This window comes from Marmota monax, unplaced genomic scaffold (assembly GCF_021218885.2).
Source record: "Marmota monax isolate L192 unplaced genomic scaffold, Marmota_monax_Labrador192_F-V1.1 WCK01_AAM20220418_F8-fsc00145, whole genome shotgun sequence".
NCBI classification, from domain to species: Eukaryota; Metazoa; Chordata; class Mammalia; order Rodentia; family Sciuridae; genus Marmota; species Marmota monax.
Genome location: NW_026695201.1, coordinates 372,486 through 390,384, shown reverse-complemented (window position 1 = coordinate 390,384; position 17,899 = coordinate 372,486). Strand labels below are relative to the sequence as shown.

General features: G+C 40.6%; 1 protein-coding gene across 2 annotated transcripts in view; it reads left to right on the top strand.

The window, feature by feature from the left end:
* Fcrl2 (Fc receptor like 2) overlaps positions 1–17,899 on the top strand; it is a 35,470-nt gene that overhangs the window by 4,615 nt on the left and 12,956 nt on the right. For both annotated transcript variants that reach the window (XR_009225363.1, XM_058574108.1), the window contains exons 3-7: positions 1,963–2,220; positions 2,482–2,766; positions 3,578–3,865; positions 5,009–5,287; positions 5,930–6,046. Coding sequence is in view for 1 of the 2 variants with exons in the window: in XM_058574108.1 (XP_058430091.1) it covers positions 1,963–2,220; positions 2,482–2,766; positions 3,578–3,865; positions 5,009–5,287; positions 5,930–6,046 (1,227 nt within the window). In the remaining variant the exon portion in view is untranslated. The remainder of the gene's footprint in view (positions 1–1,962; positions 2,221–2,481; positions 2,767–3,577; positions 3,866–5,008; positions 5,288–5,929; positions 6,047–17,899) is intronic.

The following is a 17,899-nucleotide window of genomic DNA, read 5'->3' as shown; positions in this document are numbered from 1 at the left end:
CCATAAATAAATCCAATTAAACCCACTTAAAAAAAAAGTTTGTCTTCTAATGCCCAACGGGTCATGATGATTTTCCTGGAGCATCCAATAATAAAGCACAAGCTTTCTCAAAAATTATAATCGCAAATTCCACAATCCTCCTGTGGCCTGTTGGCTGTGATTCTGCAGTGGTATTCTATGAGCCAACACCTCTCCTTCCTTCTGCTACACACCCAGAGACAGGCAGTCACGATACAATCAAATAGTGCTAAGGAAAATTTTTTATTTGTGATGCCTTAGTGATTTACCTGAAGGTCAAAGTTCTCACCTATAATCCTAAAATGTAATGGAAGTGTCACTAACACAGAACATAGCCTGGTACCGCAAATAAGTGAACTGACAGGAGAGAAATTAGATTAAATTCCTGGATGGACTGAGTGTTCTTGTCCCAACTACCTCCACCAAAAGTACATGTTGAAACTCTAATCCTAATGGGATGGTTTTTGGAGTTAAGAACCTTTTTATGGGGAGGGGTACCAGGGATTGAACTCAGAGGCACTCAACCACTGAGCCACATCCCCAGCCCTATTTTGTATTTTATTTAGAGACAGGGTCTCACTGAGTTGCTTAGCACCTCACCTCTCCTGAGGCTGGCTTTGAACTTGTGAACTTGTGAACTGGTCTCAGCCTCTCAATCCACTGGGATTACAGGCATGGGCCACCACACCTGACTGGAGGTAAAAGCTTTGAGATACAATTAAGCATGAGATTGGAGCCCTTGGAAATGGAATAAATATATTTTTTCTTTTTTTAGATGTTTTAATTTGTTCTAATTAGTTATACATGATAGTAGAATGCATTTTGATACATCACACATAAATAGAGTAGAATTTCTCATTCCTCTGGTTGTACGTGATGTAGAATCACACCAGTCATGTAATCACATTTGTACATAGGGTGATAATGTCCGATTCATTCTACTCTCCTTCCTTACCCTCATACCACCTCCCCTCCCTTCACTCCTTTCTACCTAATCCTAAGTACCTCTATTTTTCCCTAGCCACCTCTCCACATTGTGAATTAGCATCTGCATATCAGAGAAAACATTCAGCCTTTGGGTTTGGGGGATTGGCTTATTTTTATTAGAATGGTATTCTCCAGTTCCATCCATTTACCTGCAAATGCCATAATTCCATTCTTCTTTAAGGCTGAGTAATATTCCATTGTGTATATAAACCACATTTTCTTTATTCATCTAAGTTGGTTCCTTTTAAGATGAATCTAGAAAGCCAGTGAGTTATTTTTTGCCCTATGTGAGGATACAATGAGAAGTCAGCAAGTTACAGCCTGAAAGATGCACCTGACCTCAGACTTCCAGCCTCCAGACGTGAGGGAAGTAAATTCTCATTGTTGAAAAGCCACTCGGTTTGTGGTGTTTAGTTACAACAGCCTGAACTAAGATTCTCCTGTTATGATTTGGATCTGGAATATCCCCCCAAAGCTTGTGTTTTGAAAATATGATCCCCAATACGACATGGTTCAAGGGTGGGGCTTTTAGGCAATGACTTGGGCTCTGACCTCATCAGTGGATTAATTCAGCAAGTGGATTAATCTTTTGATAGCTAACATGAACTGAGCAGCTTTCCTCTATGCCATTTCACCATGATGTTCTACCTCACCTTGGGCCCGGGACAATGGAGTCCGTCAGCCATGTACTGAGACCTCTGTAATCTTGAATCAAATAACTTTTGTGCCTCTAAAGTTGTTCGTACCAGGTATTTTGATCACAGTGTCGAAAAGCTGACTAGCACACCCCCTAAGGAAAAATGGTATGCAACGCTTAGTAATGAAGGTCTGACTTTGCACCTTCCTCTTGTCTAAAGATGTAGAGGCTCTGCCTGACACTTCACTGCCCAAGAGCAAGGAGGGACATCGGGGTTCCCTTCAGGAATGGTAAATAGAGTTTCCCTCCTTCCTTTGCAGATGGGCTGACCCTCCTGGCGCCCTCTTCTGTCTTTGAAGGAGACAGTATTGTTCTGACGTGCTGGGAAGAAAACAATAGAAAAAAACAGATAAGTTTCTATAAGGACGGGAAAAAGTTCTCTTCTTCCGATGAACTCTCAAGCTTCCCTATACAAGGTGCGCTTTTGAGTGACAGCGGCATTTATTTCTGTACTGCTGCTTCTAAGACCTTTCTGAGACGGGAAACATCTTCAGAAAAAGTAAAGATCACAGTTCAAGGTAAAAACCTTCACTCTTGTGTGCGATGGGCTGGGCAGGAGGCTGGGGACGGAGCAGAATGGGTATCTGGCAGAAGGAAGCTGCCCAAGTAAGGACCCAATGTGCACTGACGCGCTTGCTATTTGAGCATGCAGAGGAGACACAGAGGGGAATGTGTCTGGTCCTGAATCACCTGTTTCCTGCGGCCACTTCTCACCCAGAACTTTTCAGCAGGAACCTGAATCTCACTGCTCTTGGGACTATTGTTTTCCTTCTCTCTAGAGCTGTTCCCGCGTCCTGTGCTGACAGCGAGCTCCTATCAGCCCACGGAGGGAAGTCCAGTGACCCTGACCTGTCAGACTCAGCTCCCTCCAGAGAGGTCAGATGTCCAGCTCCGGTTCTGCTTCTTCAGAGACGATCAGGTTCTGGGGTCAGGCTGGAGAATCTCCCCAGAGCTCCAGATTCCCGCCCTGGGGACAGAGGACTCAGGGTCCTACTGGTGCCAGGCAGAAACAGTGAGTCACAGGATCAGAAAACAGAGCCTTCGATCCCAGATTCATGTGCGGAGTAAGTATCAGCAAGGTTGAGCCCAGGGGGGAAAGAGATGAGCACTGGAACTTGGATTTACAGTCTTTTTCCTTCTTTGTGCAACGCCTGTCCTTGTGGAAAGCAGGAACCCAGATAGAGACATTCCAAGTTGCTCTTGACATCTGTCTTCTAAGAATCAGGAATAGACTAAGCTTCTTATCATTTTTCTCTTCTTTATTAGCAAAGAGCAGTGGTCTGGGCACTTTAAAAAGCAAGACACCTGCTGTTCATTGGCTTTTCCAATGCCCACATGCTGGGGTCACAAATCTGAAGGCTAAGTGATACTACAGAGGCCTGTGGGGCTAAATGAAGCATCAGAGAAAGCAGAGATCAAAGTGAACAGAACAGAACTCAGTGGAGAGGTTGTGATTTAAGCCTTGAAACCAAGAGTAATAGAAGAATTTTTATTGCGATTTTATTAGAGGAAAAATATGCCTTTTGCAAGGTGGAGGGGAGGGGCTGACGATACCAGTGTCCCTCTTCATTTTGTGTAAAGGACCACTGTCTGCAAAGTGACTCATCCAGAAAAAATTTCAAGTTTCCCATCTCATGAAATGGATAATTCATCACAAAAATCTGTAATTACTGCTACCCGTGAAATTAGCCAAGAACAATGTTCTTCAAGGATATTTTTCATGGACTCCCTATCTCTGTAGGAATGCTTATCACGGAGTACAGATGCAATCCCCATGTTCCCACACCTTGCATTGGAGAGCAGAATCAGTCTATCAGCTGTTCTCAGAGTCTCCTGAAGTCAGGGTTTCTCACATGTCATTTTATACCCATCTAGGAGTCCCCATTTCCAAAGTGAGCTTGGAGACCCAGGCCCCTGGGGGACAAGTGATAGAAGGTGGGAAGCTGGTCCTGCTCTGCTCCGTGGCTGAGGGCACAGGAAACATCACATTCTCCTGGCACAGAGAGGCCACAGGAACCCGTCTAGGAAAGAAGACCCAGGGTTCCTTATCAGCAGAGCTGGAGATCCCAGCTGTGAAGGAGAGCGATGGCGGGAAATATCTCTGTCCAGCTGACAATGGTCATGATCCTGTCCAGAGCCAGGTGCTGAACATTCTTGTGAGAAGTGAGTTATGTTCTCATTCATCTCTGCTGAACGTGCTAAAGCTAAGACCATGGTACCCAGGTAGCATGAGGAAATCCCAGGTGGTCTCAGGGATCAGTGTTGTGAAGACAATTTGAAGATGGATTAGCCATGAAAACTAAATGGACATCTTTCTTTGCATGGAAGGATTGGTCTAAAATAAATAAATAAATAAATAAAATGAGAACAACAAATCACCCTATCTCTAGACAGTATCACAGAACCAATATTCTTCCAAATCTTTAGATACAATTGACCCTTGAACAATATGGGTTTGACCTGCACATTTCTGCTCATACCACAAACCTGGGTTTTGTTTTGTTTTGTTTCTTTAGATTTACAGCAATTTGAGAAAAAAAAAAATCCACAGACCAACCATAAACCATGTAGCCTAGAAATATTTCAAAAAAAAAATTTTAAGTTAGGCATGCCATGAATGCCTAAAATATATGTAAATAATAATCTGTTTTATTATTTACTATCATAAAGTACAGACAAATCGTATAATAAGCTAAAATTTGTCAAAACTTACACAATGCAGGCTGGACGCGGTACCATTCACAGTGGAGAGAAGCGTAAACAAACGTCAGGGTGCGGCATGAAAGTAAACTTGCATAAGATTAACTGTTGTGCCTACTGTGGTGCTCTAGTAACTTCAGAGTCACCTGCTGGTGCCATTGCGATGAGATCAAGTATTGCAAGTGTGCACTTAAGCACCCTGTAATTAATTCCAGTCAGCTCATGAGCAGTTCATCTATCTCTCCAGGAAATTGTGATTTCTCATGGTTCTGGACTATTTTTCCCTGTATCAGATAATATAACATACAAAACGTATGTTCATCGGTTGTCCATTGGTAAGGTTTCCAGCCAACAGGAGACGACTCGTGGATGAGTTTTAGGGGAGTCCAGAGTGATAGGTGGATTTTGATGGCGCAGGGGTTGGCCCCACTAACCGACACCTTGTTCAAGGGCAACTGCACACTGTTGAGGAAAGTGTCTCTGTTTGGTGAGGTGAAATGTGAGAATGATAAACAGGACCCCAGGCCTCGGCTGCAGCCCTAGTGTGGGGTGCGGGGTTCTGCTGCCGTTTCACAGATCCACTGATGATCTTCTTGTGCCTCTCAGTTCCAGTGTCCAGCCCTGTCCTCACCCTCGGGGCTCCCAGGGCCCAGGCTGAGGTGGGGGACGTGGTGGAGCTTCACTGCGAGGCCCTGAGGGGCTCTCCCCCGATCCTGTACCAGTTTTATCTTGAGGACGTCATCCTGGGGAACAGCTCGGCACCCTCTGGGGGAGGAGCATCCTTCAACCTCTCTCTGACCGCAGAACATTCTGGAAACTACTCCTGCGAGGCTGACAATGGCCAGGGTGCCCAGCGCAGCAAGGCCCTGTTACTCCTCATCTCAGGTGGGCTTGGGGCCCCTAGATACTTGACGTACTATGATCCATGACTGCCCCACCTGTCCTTATTGGTACAATATTGGGATTTCAGAAGACAGGAGGGTGATGTCTGTGGTGTGTGGAGAGGCGGGAAGGGGAGTCTCAGTGTCTAAAATCTGATTTTCTCCTCCCAACCACAAGAATACAGTCTACACTTAAATCAGCTTTTACCTGAATTTGTATCTACCTGTTTTGTTTTTTTTTTAATTATTGTATTGGTTCTTTTTAGTTAGACATGACGGTGAAATCCATTTTGACATAATTATTCAAGCATGGGATCTATCTGATTCTAATTCAGATCTCAGTACCTCTCCTTCCTCTTCCCCTCCCTCCCCTCTATTGATCTTTCCGCCCTTTACCCATAGTTACCTTTTAAATTAATTTCTTGTGTACATACCTGATGGTGAGATTCATGTATGTATAGAGGAAACTTGTGTCCGAGTCATCCCACTGTCTGTCTTTTCCCTGATCTCTCTCCCTTCCCCTCCATTCCCCTTCGTCTAATCCACTGAACCTCCATTTGCCACGTACCATTCCTTCCTAGCATTGTTGGGCTCCAGGGCCCAAGGTTTGACCTTCTGAAGCTGAAGCCCTGGTTTCTTCCCTCAGGACCTGATGGACATAGAAAAAGCCATGTCACAGCCAAAGTTCTTGGGGGACTCTTTGGGGTCCTTGGCTCCACTGGTGTGGCTCTGCTGTGTTATTGCTGGTCCCACAAGGCACCAGGTGGGTGTCTATGATTTCTTTTTGTTTTCCCTTTCTTGCTATCACCTTTTCCATCAATAATATAGACTGGATTTACAGAAAGAGAAGAAAAAAAGACTTAGAAGAAAAGGAAAGGAAAACTTTCTAAAAGCCAACAATTTCTTCCCGTACTCCACAACTCTGCAAGGTCCCCTGCAGAGGGCAACACTGCCACCACACCACTGATTTTACAATATGCCACTATTTCCAATTGTGGTCATTTGAGATAGAAATGCGGACACATTTCTCCATGCTTCACTTTTAACTTAAAAGTCAAAGCATTGAATACAACTCCATAATTTTTAATAGACATAGTTTATACACAATAGAATAAGATATATGTAAGGTAGATTTAAATCAACTAAAACAATTTGGTGTGATCATTTCTCTTTGATTGATCCATTTCTTACTAGTTACTCTGCTCTCACAAGAGCAGTGACTTCTTTTTGAATTCTTGGATCCATTATTTGAGTCATAAGGAGACAACGTCACCCATGGCTTGTGGTTGATGATGGCTTTGGGTTGGGATCCCAGCTGAGACTGTCAACTAGAGCACATGCAGATGACCTCTCTCTGTGGATTTCCTCAGAGCACAATGACTTCAAAATAGTCATATTTTTCTCATGTTAGCCTAGACTCCAGAGTGAGTGGGAATGATCTGCCACCATGTTATGGTGGGCTAGTGTCCCACAAATTTGGCCCAGATATAAGAGGAGAGGACACAGAGCCCACCTCTAAAGGGGGAAATAGTGAAGAATCTGCAGCCATGATTTAAAAATTTCTGCACACACCACCACATATTCCAACCCATGACTGGAATCCACTCTCCTAACCCCAAATGACTATAAAAAATACAAACCTTGGGGCTGAGGATGTGGCTCAAGTGGTAGTGCGCTCGCCTGGCAGGCACGGGGTGCTGGGTTCAATCCTCAGCACCACATAAAAATAAAATAAAAGATGTTGTATCCACCGAAAAAACTAAAAAATAATATTAAAAAATTCTTTCTCTCTCTCTCTCTCTCTCTTAAAAAAAATACAAACCTTCAGCTGCCCTCAAGAATCTGCAAATGTTTTAATGAAAAAAGTGATTCCAGGAGCCGGGTTTATCTCCCTGAGACTATCCTCCCCAAGTCTCCACTGCTCTGTTCCCCATATAATTTTCTCAGGCCCTTTATTATCTTATTGCTTTATTTATTTATTTATTTATTTATTTTCATGATACTAGGAATTAAACCCAGGGGTGCTCTACCACTAAGCTACACCCCCCCAGTTCTTCTAATTTTTATTTTTGTTTTAATTTTGAGACAGGATCTCACTAAATTGCTCAGGTTGGGCAATAGTGAGAGGTCATATGCATGTGCTCTAGTTGACAGTCTCAGCCTGTGTCCCAACCTGTGGCCAGCATGCTTCTGCCTCAGCCTCCAGAGTAGCTGGGATTACAGGCATACACCCCTGCACCACGCTGATATTCATTCAGTCTATCAGATACAGGATAAGCACACCAGAATCTCTATGCAAACTTTTAAGCTTGTGCAAAGCACTTCCTTAGACTTATCTATTAACACCAATTAAAAGGAATTTGGGGAATTCATCAGTTAATTTTTTTTTCCAATTAGTAAATATTTCAGCCAGTATTTTCAAGTCCTGTGGAAGTTCTATTTTTAAACAGACAACCCAAGATTAAGGAATTATGATACTACACCAGCTTCTCTGTTCCTCTCCACTGCTCTGTTCCCCATATAATTTTCTCAGGCCCTAATGCCTTTCTAGACCTTCTTTCCTTATCACTGACTTGCTTTGGGGGAGATGAAATGGTCTTCCAGGACCTTCTACGTGGGCAGAAGGTAACAAGTCCTTCTCTGTTTCCTCATCCACAAAATAAGAAAATAGAATCACCTGACTTAACTTCAACTGGTCTAGACCACAAAAGAGGGTATTTGTTCTTTTCCATGGTGACAGCATGGGGCGTCTGTATGAGTCTGCTTGGGCTGCTATAACAACAGCAAAAAGCATGGATTAGGTGGCTTAATTTTCTCACAGATCTGGAGGCTGGTAAGTCCATGGTCAGGATATAACAAAGCAGATTTCACTCAGAGCCCTCTTCTCTTAGCTGATAGGCAGCTTGTAGGCAGCTGTCATTTGCTGTGTGCTAACATGACTACTTAGAGGAATGTGCTGGGAAAGACCCCACATTCTCTGGTGTCTCATATAAGGACATCCATCCTATTGCATAAAGGCCCCACCCTGTGGCTTCATTTAAACATAATCACTTAAATTTAATTAAGGACTCTATCTCCAAATGTGACCATATTGGGCTTTAGGGTTCAATAGGTGAATTTTGGGAGAACTCAAACATTCAGTCCGTAACAATGTCCAACATAGGGTTATGAGAACACCTTTCAAGCCTCCTATTGTCCCATTGACCAAAGTAAGTCACATGGACGTGCCCAAATGCAAATGGGAAAAATAGTCTCTACCTCTTTACTGGGGAATGACAAAATCACTTTGCAAATCATTGCATACAGAAATCTGGGAACAGACTGGGGGACATCAATACAGATTGATGTAGCATGCGGACACTGGGCTGCATTTTCGGTCATAATTCTTTCTTCCCAGTGCTTTTTAGTGTACATGCGCATACCCACATGCAGCTATCTACTTATAAAACTAGGGTGACTGTTTCAGGAGGTTTCAATCTCAAGCACAAGTGGTCATGATTTGGATCCTTCGATATCTGAAATTAACATCCTGTTTCACGGTGAGAGTGGTTAACTTAAATCACCTACTTTTATTTCATTTTATTTATTTTTTTTAAATTTTCAAGTAGGCAAACCCAGTTGGAACTACATGTATCCATTGGAAGATAATAAAAGAAAGCCAAGGTCTTGATTGTTTGCCCCCCTGAGGGTCCCTGGGCCACTATATAAATCAGCCATATTCGAATCATTAATTTTTGAGCTCTGCATAGCATTACAACATATGGACAGAAGTTTGGCTATAGTGAAAACAATGTCTTGTTTTATTTTTGTTAATCTCCTCTCTCCTAAAATTAACCACTCATAAGCTGTCCTCATAGTGGTGCAATTTTCATTTTTTTTCTTTAAATCTTTAAGTAAATTAGGTAACAAATGTATAGGGTAAAACAGTCAAAAGATATCAAAGTAGCTGGGTGTGGTGTCTCATGCCTTTAATCCCAGCAACTCGGGAGGCTAAGGCAGGAGGATCCCCAGCTCAAGGCCAGCATGGGCAACTTAGAGACACTTTGTCTCAAAATGGTAAGTGGAGAAGGGCTGGGGTGTGGCTCAGTTAGTCTCTGGGTTCAATCCCTAGTATCACAAAGAAAAAAAGAAAGAAAAAACCCGATACCAAAATATACAGTGAAAAGTGACCATTTCTCTCACCCACTTTCCTGGGTCTCTCAGTTCTTTTTCTCAAGGGCTTCCACTATAGCAATATCTCGTCTATCAGCAATATCTCATGTAACGTACCATCTGCTATGTATAACTTAGCATATTCATGAATACGATTTGGGGATGTTGCATATTAAATACACACAGAACCACAATGACTCTTCATCTGTTTGTTTATTTACTTATTTTTGAGATGGGATCTTGCTAGGTTGCCAGGTTGGCCTTGGATTACTGGGTTCAAGTGATCCTCCTGCCTGAGTCTCCAGAGCAGTTGGGACTACAGGCAAGTGTCAGCCACACTCCGCTTCACCACATCTTGTTGACGACTGTGAAGTGTTTTACTTAAGGATTCATGATAAATATTTTAATGGCCTTTTAATGATGGCTATTTAGGTCACCTCAAGTCATTTTCCATTATGCACAATGCTACATGTGTCAATAGATCCCTAAGAATGATTCTCGATAGCATAAACTGACAATGGGCCGATTAAAAGAGAAAAGGTATGCAAGTTTATTATGTGCACCAGGGTCTCAGAAGAATGAAAAGTGAATACACGAAAAACCAGGGAGATTTAAGAGCTTGTGTAGCCTCTTTATATGTGGGGAGGGAGAGAGGATACAGGCCACTTAGGGAGAGTTAAGTGGTTTTTAGGAAAGATGAATGGGTCCTGTTATATTCTGAGTGCATCTCCCAAAAGTTCATATGCTAGAACTTTTTATATGTTAACCCCAAAGTCATAAATTAGTGATATTTAATAGTGAAATAAGAGAGGCGGGGCTGTTGGGAGATAAATAGGGTTAAATGAACTCATGATTGTGGGGATTCCCATGACTGCATTAGTGACTTGGTAAAAAGAGGAAGCTAGAGACCCAAGCTAGCATGCATGCTTGCTTGGTCTTACCATGTGATGACCCCTTTCATGTTACGATGGAGCGCTAAGCTCCTGAACTTGCCAGCCTCCAGAACTATGAGCTAAATAAATAAACCTTTGATTCTTTTAATAAACCTCCCATATTTTGCTAAAGCAACAGAAAACAGACTAAGACAGGCCCTTATAAGAATAGATGATAGATGATGTGTCGTGATGATTTCTAGTCTTGCTTTCTGCTGACAGGAGTTTATTTTTCCTGGTTTATGAAACTCCTGAGACTGATGACTGGGGTGTTCCCTTTGGAGGATCTACCTTCAGGCAAATAAGGGGAGTTTGGAGAAAGTCCCTCTCTGCATTCGCTGTTCACCAGGTGCTTTTGGATTGAAGCCGTTGGTATGCTAAAGAAGCACATTTTCTAGTGGCATTTCCCCAGATCCTTCAACACCGTCCTAACCTGATGTCTGTAGTGAAGCATTATTCATAGTGGTTGCGCCAAATCACACTCCCACAAGTGTACTTTACTCACTCGTCATTCTCATATTGACAGGAAGATAGGTTTATTCCAAAGCACCTTTCAGGAAGACAGAGGAGAACTTTCTATCTCATAACTCTATTTGGGGGGTCTCAGGGGCTCAGAAAACTTTTATAAGCAAAGTGGGACAAAAGACAGGGGATATGCATATGCAGATTTAGTTAAACAGAATTTGTCATTTGAAAACTCCCTGCTCTCTCTCCTTAGCATGAGGCAGTTTCTATTCTCAGCATGAGGAAATGCAGGTTATAGAAAAAAAAAGTTATAGGAAGTTGCCCTTATTTTCAGAGGAAGTTTGTTTCATAAGGAGATGTAAGTCCTTATTTCATGATCGACTAGCCATTCAATGTGAGTTTTTCATTTTTGTCTCCTTGTTAACTGAGAAACATTACTGCCTTATAGTTTTGTTGTTGTGTTTTTGGTACTAAAGATTGAACTTAGGACACTTTTTACCATTGAGCAACATCCCCGTGTTTTTTACTTTTTACTTTTTGAAGGGTCTTTCTAAGTTGCTGAGACTAGCCTCCTATCCTCTCACCTCCGTTTTCTAGGTCGCTGGGATTACAGGCATGCGCCACCATACCCGGCACGCCTTATAGTTTTTATTTGAATCTCTCTTTTTAGTGAGCTTTCTGCGCATGCCATTTTTTTTAACCCTTTGATTTTTTTTTAATATTCTTTTTTTTATTACAGTATATTGTTTTTTTTATTGGTTGTTCAAAACATTACAGAGCTCTTGACATATCATATTTCATACATTAGATTCAAGTGGGTTATGAACTCCCATTTTTACCCCAAATACAGATTGCAGAATCACATCAGTTACACATCCACATTTTTACATAATGCCATATTAGTGACTGTTGTATTCTGCTACCTTTACTATCTTCTACTATCCCCCACCTCCCCTCCCCTCCCATCTTCTCTCTCTACCCCATCTACTGTAATTCATTTCTCTCCTTGTTTATTTTCCCATTCCCCTCACAACCTCTTATATGTAATTTTGTATAACAATGAGGGTCTCCTTCCATTTCCATGCAATTTCCCTTTTCTCTCCCTTTCCCTCCCACCTCATGTATCTGTTTAATGTTAATCTTATCTTCCTGCTCTTCCTCCCTGCTCTGTTCTTAGTTGCTCTCATTATATCAAAGAAGACATTTGGCATTTGTTTTTTAGGGATTGGCTAGCTTCACTTAGCACAATCTGCTCTAGTGCCATTCATTTCCCTGAAAATTCCATGATTTTGTCATTTTTTAGTGCTGCGTAATACTCCATGGTGTATAAATGCCACATTTTTTTTATCCATTCATCTATTGAAGGGCATCTGGGTTGGTTCCACAGTCTAGCAATTGTGAATTGTGCTGCTATGAACATCCATGTGGCAGTATCCCTGTAGTACGCTCTTTTAAGGTCTTCAGGGAATAGTCCGAGAAGGGCAATAGCTGGGTCAAATGGTGGTTCCATTCCCAGCTTTCCCAGGAATCTCCATACTGCTTTCCAAATTGGTCGCACCAATTTGCAGTCCCACCAGCAATATACAAGAGTACCCTTTTCCCCACATCCTCGCCAGCACTTGTTGTTGTTTGACTTCATAATGGCTGCCAATCTTACTGGAGTGAGTTGGTGTCTTAGGGTGGTTTTGATTTGCATTTCTCTGACTGCTAGAGATGGTGAGCATTTTTTCATGTACTTCTTGATTGATTGTATGTCCTCCTCTGTGAAGTGTCTGTTCAGGTCCTTGGCCCATTTGTTGATTGGGTTATTTGTTATCTTATTGTCTAATTTTTTGAATTCTTTGTATACTCTGGATATTAGGGCTCTATCTGAAGTGTGAGGAGTAAAAATTTGTTCCCATGATGTAGGCCCCCTATTTACCTCTCTTATTGTTTCTTTTGCTGAGAAAAAACTTTTTAGTTTAAGTAAGTCCCATTTGTTGATTCTTGTTATTAACTCTTGTGCTATGGGTGTCCTATTAAGGATTTGGAGCCCGACCCCACAATATGTAGATCGTAGCCAACTTTTTCTTCTATTAGACGCAGAGTCTCTGATTTGATATCAAGCTCCTTGATCCATTTTGAGTTAACTTTTGTGCATGGCGAGAGGAGGGGATTCAGTTTCATTTTGTTGCATATGGATTTCCAGTTTTCCCAACACCATTTGTTGAAGATGCTATCCTTCCTCCATTGCATGCTTTTAGCCCCTTTATCAAATATAAGATAGTTGTAACTTTGTGGATTAGTCTCTGTGTCCTCTATTCTGTGCCATTGGTCCACCCACCTGTTTTGGTACCAGTACCATGCTGTTTTTGTTACTATTGCTCTGTAGTATAGTTTGAAATCTGGAATCGCTATGCCGCCTGATTCACATTTCCTGCTTAGAGTTGCTTTTGCTATTCTGGGTCTTTTATTTTTCCATATGAATTTCATGATTGCTTTATCTATTTCTACAAGAAATGCCGTTGGGATTTTGATTGGCACTGCATTAAACCTATAGAGAACTTTTGGTAATATCACCATTTTGATTATGTTAGTTCTGCCTATCCATGAACAGGGTATATTTTTCCATCTTCTAAGATCTTCTTCTATTTCTCTTTTTAGGGTTCTGTAGTTTTCATTGTATAAATCTTTCACCTCTTTTGTTAGGTTGATTCCCAAGTATTTTTTTTTTTGAGGATATTGTGAATGGAGTGTTTTTCCTCATTTCCGTTTCAGAAGTTTTGTCGCTGATATACAGAAATGCCTTTGATTTATGCGTGTTGATTTTATATCCTGCCACTTTGCTGAATTCATTTATTAGTTCTAGTAGGTTTTTGGAGACCCTTTTGGGTCTTCTAGGTATAGAATCATGTCTTCCACAAATAGTGATAATTTAAGTTCTTCTTTTCCTATTTTTATGCCTTTAATTTCTTTCGCCTGTCTAATTGCTCTGGCCAGTGTTTTGAGAACTATATTGAATAGAAGTGGTGATAGAGGGCATCCCTGTCTTGTTCCAGATTTTAGAGGGAATGCCTTCAGTTTTTCTCCATTCAGAATGATGCTAGCCTGAGGCTTAGCATAGATAGCTTTTACAATGTCGAGGTAAGTTCCTGTTATCCCTAGTTTTTCTAATGTTTTGAACATAAAGGGATGCTGTACTTTGTCGAATGCTTTTTCTGCATCTATCAAGATGATCATATGGTTCTTATCTTTAAGTCTATTGATGTGGTGAGTAACATTTATTGATTTCCATATATTGAACCATCCTTGCATCCCAGGGATGAATCCTACTTAATCATGGTGCACAATTTTTTTGATGTGTTTTTGTATCCGATTCGCTAGAATTTTATTGAGGATTTTTGCATCTAGGTTCATTAGAGATATTGATCTATAGTTTTCTTTCTTTGAGGTGTCTTTGTCTGGTTTCAGAATCAGGGTGATGTTGGCCTCATAGAATGAATTTGGAAGAGCTCCCTCTTTTTCTATTTCCTGAAATAACTTGAAAAGTATTGGTATTAATTCTTCTTTAAAGGTTTTGTAAAACTCCGCTGTATACCCATCCGGTCCTGGGCTTTTCTTGGTTGGTAGTCTTTTGATTGCTTCTTCTATTTCATCCATTGATATTGGTCTGTTCAAATTGTGTGTATACTCCTGACTCAGTCTGGGCAAATCATATGACTTAAGAAATTTATCGATGTCTTCACTATCTTCTATTTTATTGGAATATAGGTTTTCAAAATAATTTCTAATTGTCTTCTGTATTTCTGTAGCATCTGTTGTGATATTGCCTTTTTCATCCCGTATGTTAGTAATTTGAGTTCTCTCTCTTCTTCTCTTCGTTAGCATGGCTAAGGGTCTGTTGATCTTATTTATTTTTTCGAAGAACCAACTTTTAGTTTTGTTAATTTTTTCAATAGTTTCTTTTGTTTCAATTTCGTTGATTTCCGCTCTGATTTTAATTATTTCTTGCCTTCTGCTACATTTGCTGTTGATTTGCTCTTCCTTTTCTATGGCTTTGAGATGAAGTGTGAGCTCATTTATTTGTTGGTTTTTTCTTTTTTTGAGGAATGACCTCCAGGCGATGAATTTCCCTCTTAAAACTGCTTTCATTGAGTCCCATAGATTCCGATATGTTGTGTCTGTATTTTCACTTATCTCTAAGAATTTTTTGATTTCCTCCTTTATGTCTTCTGCAACCCATTGATCATTCAGTAATATATTGCTCATTTTCCATGTGATGTAGGATTTTTCCTTCCTTCTTTTATCATTGATTTCCAGTTTCATTCCATTATGATCAGATAAAATGCATGGTATTATCTCCACCCCTTTATATTTACTGAGGGTTGCCCTATGGCATAATATATGGTCTATTTTTGAGAAGGATCCATGTGCTGCTGAGAAAAAAGTATATCCACTTGATAATGGTTGATATATTCTATATATGTCAGTTAAGTCTAGGTTATTGATTGTGATATTGAGTTCTATAATTTCTTTATTCAAATTTTGTTTGGAGGATCTGTCCAATGGTGAGAGAGGTGTGTTGAAGTCACCCATAATTATTGTATTGTGTTGTGGTCTATTTGATTCTTGAACTTGAGGAGAATTTGTTTTATGAATGTTGCAGCACCATTATTTGGTGCATAAATATTGATAATTGTTATGTCTTGTTGGTGAATGGTTCCTTTTAAGAGTATATAATGTCCTTCCTTATCCCTTTTGATTAACTTAGTCTTGAAGTCGATTTTATTCGATATGAGGCTGGCCACCCCTACTTGCTTACGAGGACCGTGTGCATGGTATATTTTTTCCCAACATTTCACCTTCAGCCTGTGTATGTCTTTTCCAATTAGATGTGTCTCCTGGAGGCAGCATATTGTTGGATTTGTTTTTATAATCCATGTTACCAGCCTATGTTGCTTTATTGGAGAGTTTAAGCCATTAACGTTTAGAGTTACTATTGATATATGGTTTGTACTTCCAGACATGTTTGATTATTTATCTTTTTTTTTTTTAAATTTAGTTTGTTTCTCCATGATTAGCTTTCCCCCCGCCCTCTGTCTTTACTGAGGCACTTCCCACTGATGGTTTTGGTTATCGTTTTTCATTTCTTCCTCATGTGGTGTTTTGCTCAAGATGCTTTGCAATGCTGGTTTTCTGGCTGCAAATTCTTTGAACTTTTGTTTATCATGAAAGATTTTTATTTCATTGTTGTACCTGAAGCTTAATTTTGCTGGATACAGAATTCTTGGTTGGCATTCATTGTCTTTCAGAGTTTAAAATACATTGTTCCAGGATCTTCTCGCTTTCAGCGTCTGTGATGAAAAATCCGTTGTTAACCTTATTGGTTTACCCCTGAATGTAATCTTCCTCCTTTCTCTTGTAGCTTTTAATATTTTCTCTTTGTTCTGTATATTGGATATCTTCATAACAATGTGTCTTGGCATTGGTCTACTGTGATTTTGTATGCTCGGTGTCCTGTATGCATCTACAATTTGTATATCCGTTTCCTTTTTTATTTCTGGAAAGTTTTCTGTAATTATTTCATTCAGCAGGTTACTCATTCCCTTGGTTTGAATCTCTATACCTTCCTCTATCCTGATGACTCTTTTTTTTTTTTTCTTTTTTTTTCTTTTTTTTTCCGATGACTCTTAAGTTTGGTTTTTTTAATGTTATCCCATATCTCTTGGATGTTTTTCTCGTGATTTTTTACCAGCCTTTCTGAGTTGGCTAGACTCCTTTCAAGATGATATATTTTGTCTTCATTATCTGACATTCTGGCTTCTACTTGCTCCACTCTGTTAGTGATACTCTCATTTGAGTTTTTAATTTGGTTTATAGTTTCCTGCATTTCTACAATTATTGTTTGATTTTTTTTAATAATCTCTATCTCCTGATAAAGATTCTTAACTTCTTCTTTTATCTGTTTATGTAATTCAATTTCAATGTGTTCTTTCACTGTTTGAATTTGCTGTCTCATATCCTCTTTAAGGTTCCATTCCATCTGTCTAAGGTATTCCTTGAGTTCTTTATATGACCATTTTTCTGCTGACTCTAGGTCCTCCTGAATATTTAGGCTGTCCTGCATTGTTTGTACTCCTTTTCTTCCTTGCTTTTTCATGCTGCTCATGTTACTTCTTGTTCTGTTGACTGCTGAGTTACTGTTTACTCCTATAAATTTATTTGATGCTTCTAAAGAGAATGAGAGTAAGCAGGTAGAATTCAAGAAAGGGGGAATAAGAAAATTGAAAAGAAATGAAAAGACAAAAGAAAAAAATAGAAAAGAAAAAAAGAAAAAAAATTAAAAAAATAATAAAAAAACAAAAATTAAATTTTAAAAAGAATAAAAAAAATTTAAAAAATGAAATTTTAAAAACAACAACAAAAAAAATGAAAATGAAAAAAAAAACCCAAATTATTTTTAAAAAATTAATAAATGCAGTCTTAGAGTTTGATTAACTTCTCTTCCAGTAGGCGGAGCTGTGCCCACCGCGCCAAGCTTCTCCTCTCAATACGCGGGAACCAATCACTGTGCAGCAGCTCCTCCTCCCAGACTGGGCGGGTCTCCAATCCTGAGTGCCTAGGGCCTTCTCTTGTGTCTAGTCACTTCCCCACTTTTCCTCAAGCCAGGCCCCGCTCACGGGTGATGCTCACCACAATACTGGCTACACGCCAGGTCTGCTGCTCCCGGGAGCCCTGTTTTCATGTACGACTGGGCACACTCTCCCTCTTTGCCATTCCCTTAGACCCTAAATTTGTAGAGCTTGGGGCTGAGAACACTCAGCGAAATTTGCTTGCCCTCCAGTAGCCACGCCTCCGGTAGCTGGTGCAAGAGACCTCAGTTGTCAGCACTGGTGGGAGCGGTAGCCGGGGGTTCCGTGCCGCAGGTCCTGCGCCACTCCTGATTCCCTAGGTCTGGCTATCGCGCTCACAGGAGAGCTGGGAGGGGCCCTTAAGGTTTCCTGCTGTGTGGAGAGGGAAGGCTAGGGGGTTACACACCTGTCGCCGCTGGTTTCAATGAAGTTATCTCCTCCGCCGCATTCTGGTGA